At 23.9% G+C, this 12,274-nt stretch overlaps 1 protein-coding gene across 1 annotated transcript in view; it reads right to left on the bottom strand.

The window, feature by feature from the left end:
* LOC117167867 (FERM, ARHGEF and pleckstrin domain-containing protein 1-like) overlaps window positions 1–12,274 on the bottom strand; it is a 74,075-nt gene that overhangs the window by 38,358 nt on the left and 23,443 nt on the right. Inside the window, exon 2 of the mRNA XM_033353089.1 lies at window positions 11,347–11,637. Coding sequence (XP_033208980.1) covers window positions 11,347–11,526 — 180 coding nt within the window. The 5' untranslated portion in view covers window positions 11,527–11,637. The remainder of the gene's footprint in view (window positions 1–11,346; window positions 11,638–12,274) is intronic.

Raw genomic sequence — 12,274 nt, 5'->3', positions numbered from 1 at the left:
TTCAAATCCTTTAAAATCCCTTATAAAATTTTTAAAGCTCTTGAATAATTTAAGCCTTGGAATAATTTATAATATCCTAAAATATTTCAAATTTTTGGAAATCACTTTGCATTATTGAATTCAATAAATAAATATTTTAAATCTTGAAAAATTCCCTAAAATAGATCAAATCCTTTTAAAATACTTAAAAATCTCTTGAAAATGCTTTGTAATAATTTAAAATACCCTAAAATATTTCAAATCTTTTGAAATCCCAGTAAATTACTGAAATTAATGAAAAATTTCTTTTAATGATTTAAAATACCCTAAAATATTTCAAATCATTAATAAACTTTTGAAATTTTTAATAGCCCTTAAAAATTCCTTGAAATTAAAAAAAAAACCTAAAATATTTCAAAGGAAGACCGTAAGACCTACCAAAAATTCTCATTAACGGTCGAAGAAAGAATTCATTTCATTCTTATCAAATCTACTTATTAAAATATTTCAAATCGTTTCAAATAAAATTGAGTCCAAATTATTTTGTAAAAAATTGGAAACCCCTCTGACATTTCAAATTCTTTAAAATCTTTTTAAACCCCTTTAAATTTCCTAAAGCTATTGAAAATGCCTTGGAACAAAAAAAAACTGAATTATATCAAATACTTTAAAATTACTGAAGTAAATTTTTGAATTGCCTGTCATATATAAAATTATTACAATTTTTTTAAATACCTTGAAGTTTCTCAAAGTTCTCGAAAATGACATGGAATAATTTAAAATATTATAAAATATTTCAAATCCTTTGAAATTCTTTTTTAATATTCAATTCAATAAATAATTCCTTTGAATCTTTTAAAATTCCCTATAATATATAAAATTATTTAAAGATCTTTTCAAATCCCAAGACAAATTTTAAAGATCTTGAAAATGCTTTAGAATAATTTAAAATACCGTAAAATATTTCAAATCTTTTGAAATTCCTTGAAAATTTTTACCCATCTTGAATAATTTAAGGCTTAAAATAATTTAAAATATCCTAAAATATTTAAAATCCTTTAAAATCCCTTTTAATGATTAAATTCAATCAATAATTCCTTTGAATCTCTTAAAATTCTCTATAATATATAAAATCCTTTTAAAATATTTAAAATATCTTGAAAATGCCTTGGAATTACTTTTAATATACTAAATTATTTCATTTTCTTCAAAATTTCTTTAAATTATTGATTTAAATTAAAAACTAATTGGAATTTTTTAAAATTCCCTGAGAAAATATACAATTATTTTTAATCTTTTATAATCCCTTGAAATTTAGAGCTCTTGAATTTGCCTTGGAATCATTTAAAATACCCTGAAATATTTTAAATTATGTAAAACCTTTTGCAATTTTTTATAGGCCTTAAAAATTCCTTGAGTTTGAAAAAAAAAACTAAAATATTTCAAAACGTTTTTAATTAAATTAAGTTCAAATTATTTTTAAAAAAATGTTTAAACCCTCTGATATTTCAAATTCTTTAAAAATCTTTTTGAATCTCTTGAAATTTCCTAAATCTATTCAAAATGCATTGGAATTTAAAAAAAAAACTGAATTATATCAAATCCTTTACATTTTTTGAAAAACAACCTAAGATCTTTAAAATTATTTGTATTTATATACAATTATTGAAATCTATTTAAAACACCCTAAGATATTTCAAATGTTTAAAATTCTTTAAAATACCTTCAAATTATTGAAATCAATGGAAAATGCCTCGAAATCTTTGAAAACAACCTAAAATATTTGAAATCCTTTTAACTCTTTATTATGAAAATATTATAAACTCCCGTGGAATTACATAAAATATGATATTATTTTCTAAAATCTTGAAAAACTGATTAAAATATCTGATAAAATCTGTTGAAATCTTTTTTAACATTCCAGGAAATCCTTTAAACCCCCATTAAAAATTTGTTTAATCCCTTAAAATAATTTAAATCCTTAGAGATTCTTTTAAAAATACCATAAAATATTTTATCAATACCTTCAAATTACTGAATACTACTTAAAATTCCTTCAAACCTTTTCAAATAAAATATTTCAAATCCTCTGCAATCTATTAAAATCCCTTGAAAGATTTTAGATCTCTTGAAAACTCCATGAACGTATTAAAAATACCCTAAAATCTTTTAAATTATTTGAAATACCTTAAAATTATTGAAATCGGCTCGAAATTTCTGGGAATATTTTTAAATATCTAAAATATTTAAAAAGAATTAAGAAATCCCCTCACTTTTGCAATTTTTTTCAAAATCCTTAACTCTTCCCTGATAACAGAATTAATGAATTATTTGAATTTTTTCTGTTAGAAAAAAAAGTAATATTTCTTTTCAGATTTAAGCTTCGGATTGAATACAATGGAAGATGAATGTGATCAGTAAGAATGCAGCCTTGGAATTATACCAAAAGATCAGAGAAATAAATAAAAAACGCACCGCATTCTATGAAGAAATCACCGCAACAATGAAATGAAAAGAAAATTGAGCGATTTCCAATATTTTTCAAGTAATGTTACATAACTGGCAATAGAGTATTACTTCCAAACCAATGCTTTTTGACTTTAATTTAATTTGGAAAGCATCCAAACTCCTAAAGTTTTCCAATCTAATAGTCAATTTCTTGAAACAAAAAAAAGTATAAAAAGTTTGAAAACTTACATCAGAATTCAGAATGAATATCAGAAAAAAAATGTTGAAAGTTGAAAAGATTAGACTTCGAAATGAATTTAAATTTGAAAATTTTTGATATTAAAACAATCTGAATTTAAATAAAAATTTACCATTCGAATAAAAAAGCTGTTATATATCAAACGAATTTTTCAACAGAAAAAGATGAATTTTCATAAAACAGTTGAATCTTCAAACAAAAAGATGAAATTTTAACCAAGAAAATAAAATTCTTTACCCAAAAAAGCCGCATTTTCACCTAACAGATGATTTCTGAACTAAGAAAGATAACTTTACGACCAACAAAGATTTTTTCACTATCAAAGGACAAATTTTCCATTCAAAAGACGAATTTTCCACAAAATAATTAAATTTTCATCAAAAAAGTTGAATTTTTAACCAAGAAAGATGAATTTTATACTAAATAAAGGATTTTGCAAACCAAAAGGAAAAAATTTCGATCCAAAAAGACTAATTTTCAACAAGATAATTAAATCTTCAATGAGAAAATCGCATTTTTAAGCAAGAAAGTAACTTTTTTACCAAAAAAGATTTTTTTCATTTCAAAAGGACAAATTTTCTATCCAAAAAGACGAATTTTCAAAAAAAAAGTCGAATTTTGAACCAAGAAAGAAGAATTTTATACTAAATAAAGGAGTTTTCAAACCAAAAGAATTTCGATGAAATTAATAACAAAAGGATTAATATTAAATTTAAAGGCGAATTTTTTCTATCTAGCAAAACGAATTTGCACCAAAGTAACTAAATTTCCAACTAAGAAAGATGATATTTCTACCCAATAGGTTAATTTTTCAGCAAAAAAAAAAATAATAATCTTCAACAAAAAAATATTATTTTCATCAAAGAAAGATTTTTAATCAAATAGAGATGAATTGAAAAAAAGATGAATTTAAAAAAAAATTTGAATACTCGACCAAAAAGATTAATTTTTAAGCAAAAAAATAACTTTTCTACCAAAAAAGATAAATTTTCGGCCAAAAAAGTTTTTTTTTTCACTTCAAAAGGACAAATTTTCTATCTAAAAAGACGATTTTTCAACAAAAAAAGTGAATTTTTTAAAAGAAAGATTACATTTCTGCGTAGTAGGGAAATTTTTCAATCAAACACACAAATTTGTTGAAAGAAATTTGAATTATCAACCAAAAAATATGACATTTATATCAAAAAGATTAATGTGCAATCTAAAGACGAATTTTCTATCCAACCAGACGAAGTTTCAACAAAATAAATAAATTTGTAAGAAAATAGTTGAATTCTTAAGAAAGAAAAATAATAATTCTACCTAATAGGTTAATTTTTCAGTACAAAAATATAAATAATAATAATAAAAAACTTAGAAGACAGTTGAATTCTCAATCAAGAAACATGTCATTTCTACCAAAATTATGAATTTTCAATCCAAAAAGACGAACTTTTTATCCAGCAAAACTAATATTCAACAAAACACTTGAATTTTCGACAAGAAAGATGTCTTTTAAAACACATAAAAATTTGAATGTTCAACGGAAAAATGAAATTTTCAAACAAATAGTACAATTTTTAACGAAAAGAGACCAGTTTTGGTCCAAAAATATAATAATACTTTTTTAATTAAACAGAAATAACTTTAAACAAATAAAAAAATTGTTCTAGCAAAAGGTAAATTTTCAATCAAAAGGGGAAACTTTTATATAAAAAAATAAATGTTCAACGAAATAATTGTTGTCCCGAGAAAAAAATGAGCTTTTAACAATTAATTCGAATTTTCACCTTAAAAAAAGAATAGTAAAATTCAAATAAAGTTGAACTATTTGATTCTAAATTAAACTGTTTTGTAAAATTTTTTAAATTAAAATTAAATTCTTCTGAATTATTATTTAAGTAGACCATTTTTTGTTTCAATTCCGATTTTTTGGTAGAAAATTAATCTTCTTGATTGAAAATTCAACTATTTGGTTAAAAATTTCTGTACTTTGTAGAAAATCATATTTCGTTGTTATTAAGAATTCAGAACTTTGTTAAAAATTGGTCTCTTTTAATTAGATTCAACTGCTTTTATTTTTCATTAAAAACTTTTTGGATGAAATCTCAATTAATTAATTTTTCTTCGAATATTCAACTTTTCAGGTTTAAAATCTAACTCCTTGGTTAAAAATGAAACTAATGAAATTAACTTTAATTGAAAATTATTATTTTTTTTTTTGTAAAGGCGTAATTTAAAAAGATGGAATTTTGACTTTGTTGTCGAAAAATCAACGCTTATATAGAAAAATCGTTTTATGGGATGAGAAATTCAACAATTTGATATAAAATTGAACTATGTGGTTGAAAATTAAATTGTTTTGCAGAAAATTATTTTATTTTTATTGAAATATAATGGATTCTAATGAGATATCAACTATTATAGTTGTCGTTCAAAATTCGTTAACTTTTTTATTAAAAAGTAAATTTTAAAAAGATTTTTTCTCTTCAAAAAGAAAAACATTTTACCGAAAAGACGATTTTTCAACAAAATATTTAAATTTACAGCAAAATAGTAGAACTCTCAACCAAGGAAGATAAAATTTCTACCAAAAAGGCGAATTTTAAATCTAACAGAACAATTATTTTTATTCAGAAAGACAAATTTTCAACAAAATAATCCAATTTTTAAGCAAGAAAGATAACATTTCTACAAAAAGATCTATTTTCAAGACAAAAAAAAAGACATTTTTATCCAGCAAGACCAAAAAGTTAAATTTTGGATAAAAAATATGACCTTTTAAGAAAATAGTTCAAATTTTAAGAACAAATCGTAAAATTTTTAACCAAGACAATTAAATTCTTAATCAAAAATGTAAAAGTAGACATTTCAATTAAAAGAAATTCATTTCCAACAAAAAATCTAATAGTGCACTTTTCAATTCAAAAGCAGGAATTTTCTATAAAAAAATTTCAAAAAATGTTCAACTAAAACATGCGACCTTCAACCAAATATTTGAATTTTCATTTTAAAAAATATGATTATTTAAATAAATAACTGATTTTCAAACGAAATAGTATCATTTTAAGCCAGAAATTTATTCTAACCAAAAATATAATAGTAGATTTTGCAATTGAAAAGAATTAAATTCCAATAAAAAAATATTAATTAAAAAAAAAAAAAAGTTTTCTACCAACCGATGAATTTTCAATAAAAAAGGACAGATTTTCTAACCAAGAAGCGAACATAAAAAAAACAGTTTAATTTCAACCCAAATAATAAAATTTTCAAATAAATAGTAGGAATTTTTATACAAAAAGACCAGTTCTTGTCAGAAAATATAACAGTAGACTTTTAAAATCAAGAGGAAAAATTTTCTCTCCAAAAAAATTAATGCTTAACAAAATAATCAAATTCTCAACAAAATAGTTCACCAAATAGTCGAATTTTCAATAAAAAAAAGGCTGAACTTTCTGTAAAAAAAAATTTCAACAAAATTGTTGTTTCTTTCATGAAAAAAAAAGACTTTTTAATAAAACAGTTGAATTTTCAACTAAATAAACATATTTTTTAACAAATAGCCGAATTTTTAACCAAAAAATATGCGTAGAGAGCAATAACTTTCAACTAAAAATAGTTGGTTTTTCTTCCTAAGTTCCATTAATTCAGTTCGCATTTAAGCGAAAAAATAAAAATAGAGGTTTCTCGAAAACAGGGGGAAAAAGAGAAAATCTGTCCAAAATCGGAAAAGATATAAATAGATCAAAAAGAGTGTCGAAGAGTTCAAAATAGTTGAATTTACAACTAAAAAAGATCATTTGTTAACCAAATAATAGAATTTTGTTAAAAAGGTAAATTTTCAACAAAAATGCAATAGTTGAATTTTGAGAATAAAAAATTAATTTTTCGCCAAACTCATAAATTTGTAAACAACCGAAATCATAAATTTTCTTCAACTGGAATAGTTGAATTGTAAACAGAAAGAATAAATTTTCAACTGAAATGATTAATATTTAACTCGAGTATCTGAATTTTCTATCAAAACAAAAAATTAATTTTTTACAAAAAAAAAGAAAAAAAAAAGATTTTTTACAAAATAAATGAATTTCAAACTAAGAAAGACAACATTTCAACCAAAAACTTAAATTTTGAGCTAGTATAGATAAATTTTTATCCAAAAATGGAATAGTTAAATTTTCAGTCGAAAATGTTAATTTTCCGCCAATCTGATGAATTTTCTTCTAAAAAATAAAACTTTTCGGCCAAAAAGTTAAATTTTCAGTTGGAAAAATTAATTTTCTACTAAACTGATGTTTCAAACAAAAACGATAAATTTTCAACCGAAACGATTAATCTTTAACTCGAGTAGCTGAATTTTCAACCAAAAGAAAAAATTATTTTTTTCTCATAAAAAGCGATTTTCGACTAAATAAATTAATTTTCAAGAACATATTTAAATTTCCAACTGAAAAGAAAAACAAATTTAACCAAAAAGTTCAATTTTAAACTTAAAATGATAAATTTTCAACAAAAAATGGATTAATTAAATTAGCAGTCGAAAAAACTAATTTTTCACCAAACTGATGAATTTTCAAGCGGAAAAGTTGAATTTTTAACAAAATAAATGAACTATCAACGAAATAGTTAAAATTTTAATTAAAAAAGAAAAATTCTCTACAAAATAATTCAATTTTGAACTTAAAAAGATCAATTTTTAATCAAAATGTAACGGTTAAAAGTTCAGTGGAAAAAATTAATAATGCTTTCACAATGATTCATTTTGATTAATTTTGATCAAAAAGGATCAATTTTCAACTGAAATAATTCATCTTTAACTCGAGTAGTCGAATTTTCAAGTAAAATAAAAAATTAATTTTGTACCAAAAAACATAAGATTTTCTAAAAAATAAATAAATTTTCGTCAAAAAAGGACCAATTATTTAAAGTGGACTAGTTAAATTTTAAAGAAAAATGCTATCATCTGGAAATCAAAAGAAATATTTCATTTATTTTGATAAATTTTGATCAAAAAGGATAAATTTTCAACTGAAATAATTCATCTTTAACTCGAGTAGTCGAATTTTCAATAAAATAAAAAATTAATTTTGTACCAAAAAACATAAGATTTTCGAAAAAAGAAATTAATTTTCTTCGAAAAAAGATCAATTTCTTTCAATTGAAATGATTAAATTTTAAAGAAAAATGCTGTCATCTGAAAATTAAAAGAAGTGCTTGATTTATTTTGATGAATTTTTATCAAAAAGAATAAATTTTCAACTGGAATAATTAATTTTCTACTAGAGTAGCTGAATTTTCAAGTTAAACAAAAAATTATTTCTTTTTACCAAAAAACATGATGTTTTCGAAAAAAAATTAATTACCAACGAAAAAAGACCAATTTTTTCAAGTGGACTAGTTAAATTTTAAAGAAAAATGCTGTCATTACGAAATTAAAAGAAATATTTCATTTATTTTGATAAGTTTTGATCAAAAAGGATACATTTTCAGCTGAAATAATTAGTCTTCAACTCGAGTATCTGAATTTTCTATCAAATCAAAAAATTAATTTTTTACAAAAAAAAGAAAAAAACAGATTTTTTACAAAATAAATGAATTTCAAACTAAGAAAGACAACATTTCAACCAAAAACTTAAATTTTGAGCTAGTATAGATAAATTTTTATCCAAAAATGGAATAGTTAAATTTTCAATCGAAAAGTTAATTTTCCGCCAATCTGATGAATTTTCTTCTAAAAAATAAAACTTTTCGGCCAAAAAGATAAATTTTCAGTCGGAAAATTAATTTTCAACTAAACTGATGAATCTTTAACTGATATAGTTGAATTTTGAATTGAAAAAGATGAATTTTCAACTAGGATAGTTAAGTTTCAAACAAAAACGATAAATTTTCAACCGAAACGATTAATCTTTAACTCGAGTAGCTGAATTTTCAACCAAAAGAAAAAATTATTTTTTTCTCATAAAAATCGATTTTCGACTAAATAAATTAATTTTCAAGAAAATATTTAAATTTCCAACCGAAAAGAAAAACAAATTTAACCAAAAAGTTTAATTTTAAACTTAAAATGATAAATTTTCAACAAAAAATGGATTAATTAAATTATCAGTCGAAAAAACTAATTTTTCACCAAACTGATGAATTTTCAAGCGGAAAAGTTGAGTTTTTAACAAAATAAATGAACTATCAACGAAATAGTTCAAAATTTTAATTAAAAAAGAAAAATTGTCCACGAAATAATTCAATTTTGAACTTAAAAATGTCAATTTTCAATAAAAATGTAATAGTTAAAGGTTCATTTTAAAAAATTAATTTTCCACCAATTCGAAGGTTTTTCAACTGTAATATTTGAATTAAAAAAAATTTAACTAATGTGATCAATTATTAATTGGAGTGGTTGAATTTTCAACCAACAAATTTTTTTTATCAAAAGAAACGATTTTCTATGAAATAAATGAATTTTCAACTACAAAAAGACAACACTTCAACTAAAAACTTCAATTTTGAACTAAAATTAAATTCATTAATCTTTAACTTGAGTATCTGAATTTTCTATCAAAACAAAAAATTAATTTTTTACCAAAAAAATAACGACGTTCCACTAAATAAATTAATTTTAACGGAATAGTTGGGTTTTCATCTAAGAAAAAAATTTCAAACGAATTTTGAAATTAAAAAGATCCATTTTCAACAAATATTAGAATAGTTAAATTATCAGTCGAAAAAGTTAATTACTAAACAAAATGATGAATTTTCAACGAAATATTTAAATTTGGAACTAAAAAAGAAAAATTGACAAAAAAATATTTCAATTTTGAACTTAAAAAGATCAATTTTTAATCAAAATGTAACGGTTAAAAGTTCAGTGGAAAAAATTAATTTTCATTTAAACTGAAGAACTTTCTACTCTAATAGTTGAATTTTAAACAAAAAAAGATCAATTTTCAACTAATATGATCTATCATTAACTGGGATAGTTGAATTTGAAACCAAAAGGACAAATAATAGATTTAATAATGCTTTCACAATGATTCATTTTGATTAATTTTGATCCAAAAGGATCAATTTTCAACTGAAATAATTCATCTTTAACTCGAGTAGTCGAATTTTCAAGTAAAATAAAAAATTAATTTGGTACCAAAAAACATAAGATTTTCGAAAAAATAAATAAATTTTCGTCGAAAAAAGACCAATTTCTTTCAAATGAAATAGTTTAATTTTTAAGAAAAATGCTGTAATCTGAAAATAAAAACTAGTGCTTGATTCATTTTGATGAATTTTGATCAGAAAGGATACATTTTCAACTGCAATAATTAATCTTTAACTAGAGTAGCTGCATTTTCAAGTAAAACAAAAAATTATTTTTTTTTTACCAAAAAACATGAGGTTATACAAAAAATAAATAAATTTACTTTGCAAAAAGACCAATTTTTTCAAGTGGACTAGTTAAATTTTAAAGAAAAATGCTGTCATCTGGAAATCAAAAGAAATATTTAATTTGTTTTGATCACTTGTGATAAAAAAGGATAAATTTTCAACTGTAATAATGAATCTTTAACTCGAGTAGCTGCAATTTCAAGTAAAACAAAAAATTATTTTTTTTTTTTTACCAAAAAACATGAGGTTTATAAAAAAAATTAATTTTCAACGAAAAAAAGACCAATTTGTTTCAATTGAAATAGTTAAATTTTAAAGAAAAATGCTGTTATCTGAAAATTAAAAGAAGTGCTTGATTCATTTTGATGAAGTTTGATCAAAAAGGATAAATTTTCAACCGAAATAATTAATCTTTAACTAGAGTAGCTGCATTTTCAAATAAAACAAAAAATTATTTTTTTTTTTTTACCAAGAAACATGAGGTTTTACAAAAAATAAATAAATTTTCTTTGGAAAAAGACCAATTTTTTCAAGTGGACTAGTTAAATTTTAAAGAAAAATGCTGTCATCTGGAAATCAAAAGAAATATTTAATTTGTTTTGATCACTTGTGATAAAAAAGGATAAATTTTCAACTGTAATAATGAATCTTTAACTCGAGTAGCTGCAATTTCAAGTAAAACAAAAAATTATTTTTTTTTTTTTACCAAAAAACATGAGGTTTATAAAAAAAATTAATTTTCAACGAAAAAAAGACCAATTTGTTTCAATTGAAATAGTTAAATTTTAAAGAAAAATGCTGTAATCTGAAAATAAAAAGTAGTGCTTGATTCATTTTGATGAAGTTTGATCAAAAAGGATAAATTTTCAACCGAAATAACTAATCTTTAACTAGATTACCTGAATTTTCAAGTAAAACAAAAAATTAATGTTGTATCAAAAAAATACATAAGATTTTCGAAAAAATAAATTAATTTTCGTCGAAGAAAGACCAATTTTTTCAAGTGGACTAGTTAAATTGTAAAGAAAAATTCTGTCATCTCGAAATTAAAAGAAATGCTAAAATCCGATTTGGCAATCAACTGGATTTTGGAAAGAAAGCTCTCAGATTGAGTTTGAGGGAGCTTTTGAAAGGAAGCGACTCTGATCCCATTAGGGTTTATTAGCTTCCGAGGAGAGAAATAAATTGATGCAATTGGCCCGTCTTGGGTCGAAGATCGAAGGTCCAGGAGTCGTCGTAAGTGGGTCTCTATTTATTAGCTAAAGCTAAAACTGAAGCAAAAGCAAAATCAATAAATGACATACCTGCACTTGGAACATCGTGATGGTGTCATCCAGCATCTGTATTCGAACCGCGAGCATCTTTCCGGCTTTTCTGGGGGTTGTGGGTGGTGTCCGACTTCCACCATCGACACCGGCCGGTGTAGAATGGCTGTGAGGCATTTTTGAACCACCACTCATACCGATGCTTTCGATATCATTCATTTTTATACATTTGCTGCCTTTCCCTCCTCTCCACTCCTCTTCACTCGCTGACTTCACTCATTTACGCCCCGGGCGTAAAAGACGAGTTGACGGCTTCTGTTAGGTGGCCATCTATAAGAGGAGAAAAATAACAGGGTGTCTACTCAATTTTCTTCAAGAAATTTCCGGACAATTCCCGCTTATAGATGCAAGATAAGGTCCCGCTCACGACAGACGCTCATTTTTCCGATAGTTCAAAAGACCAATTTGCCGAATAATTAATTAACCGAAAACCGTTTCAACGAATTTTGAATTATTCGAAAATAGCTTTAGCGAAGATTCATTTTTCCGAAAGTTTCAAATTTCAGAAGGCCTAAATTTCCGAAGGTTCAGTTTACCGAAAAGTCAGTTAAGCAGTGGGTGAGTTATCCGAAAATCATTTAACCGAATGTTCAAATATCCGACAATTTAAAAATTGTTTACTTACATCCAGATGGATGTTTAATAACAAATAAAACATGTATAATTTGTAATTAGTGCTAATCTGAAAGATTGCACCCGCTTCCAGCGAAATCACGGTAAAATTTCAGCCATAACCACGTCTCACAACCGTGAGATAGGTGGTTACAATCTGTAAAGGAATCAATACGACGATCCAGCAAAAGCCTCGTGCACCCTCAGAACACGGAGCGACCCAAGGACAACCGCCTTCTGCATTTTTCCCGCAAGTGTTCTAGCATATTGTTGACACGCAGGGATGCTTTTTAGG

The sequence above is a fragment of the Belonocnema kinseyi genome, chromosome 2 (genome assembly GCF_010883055.1).
Source record: "Belonocnema kinseyi isolate 2016_QV_RU_SX_M_011 chromosome 2, B_treatae_v1, whole genome shotgun sequence".
NCBI lineage: Eukaryota > Metazoa > Arthropoda > Insecta > Hymenoptera > Cynipidae > Belonocnema > Belonocnema kinseyi.
Note: the sequence above shows the minus strand (reverse complement) of the source record. Positions and strands in the feature narration are given on the sequence as shown.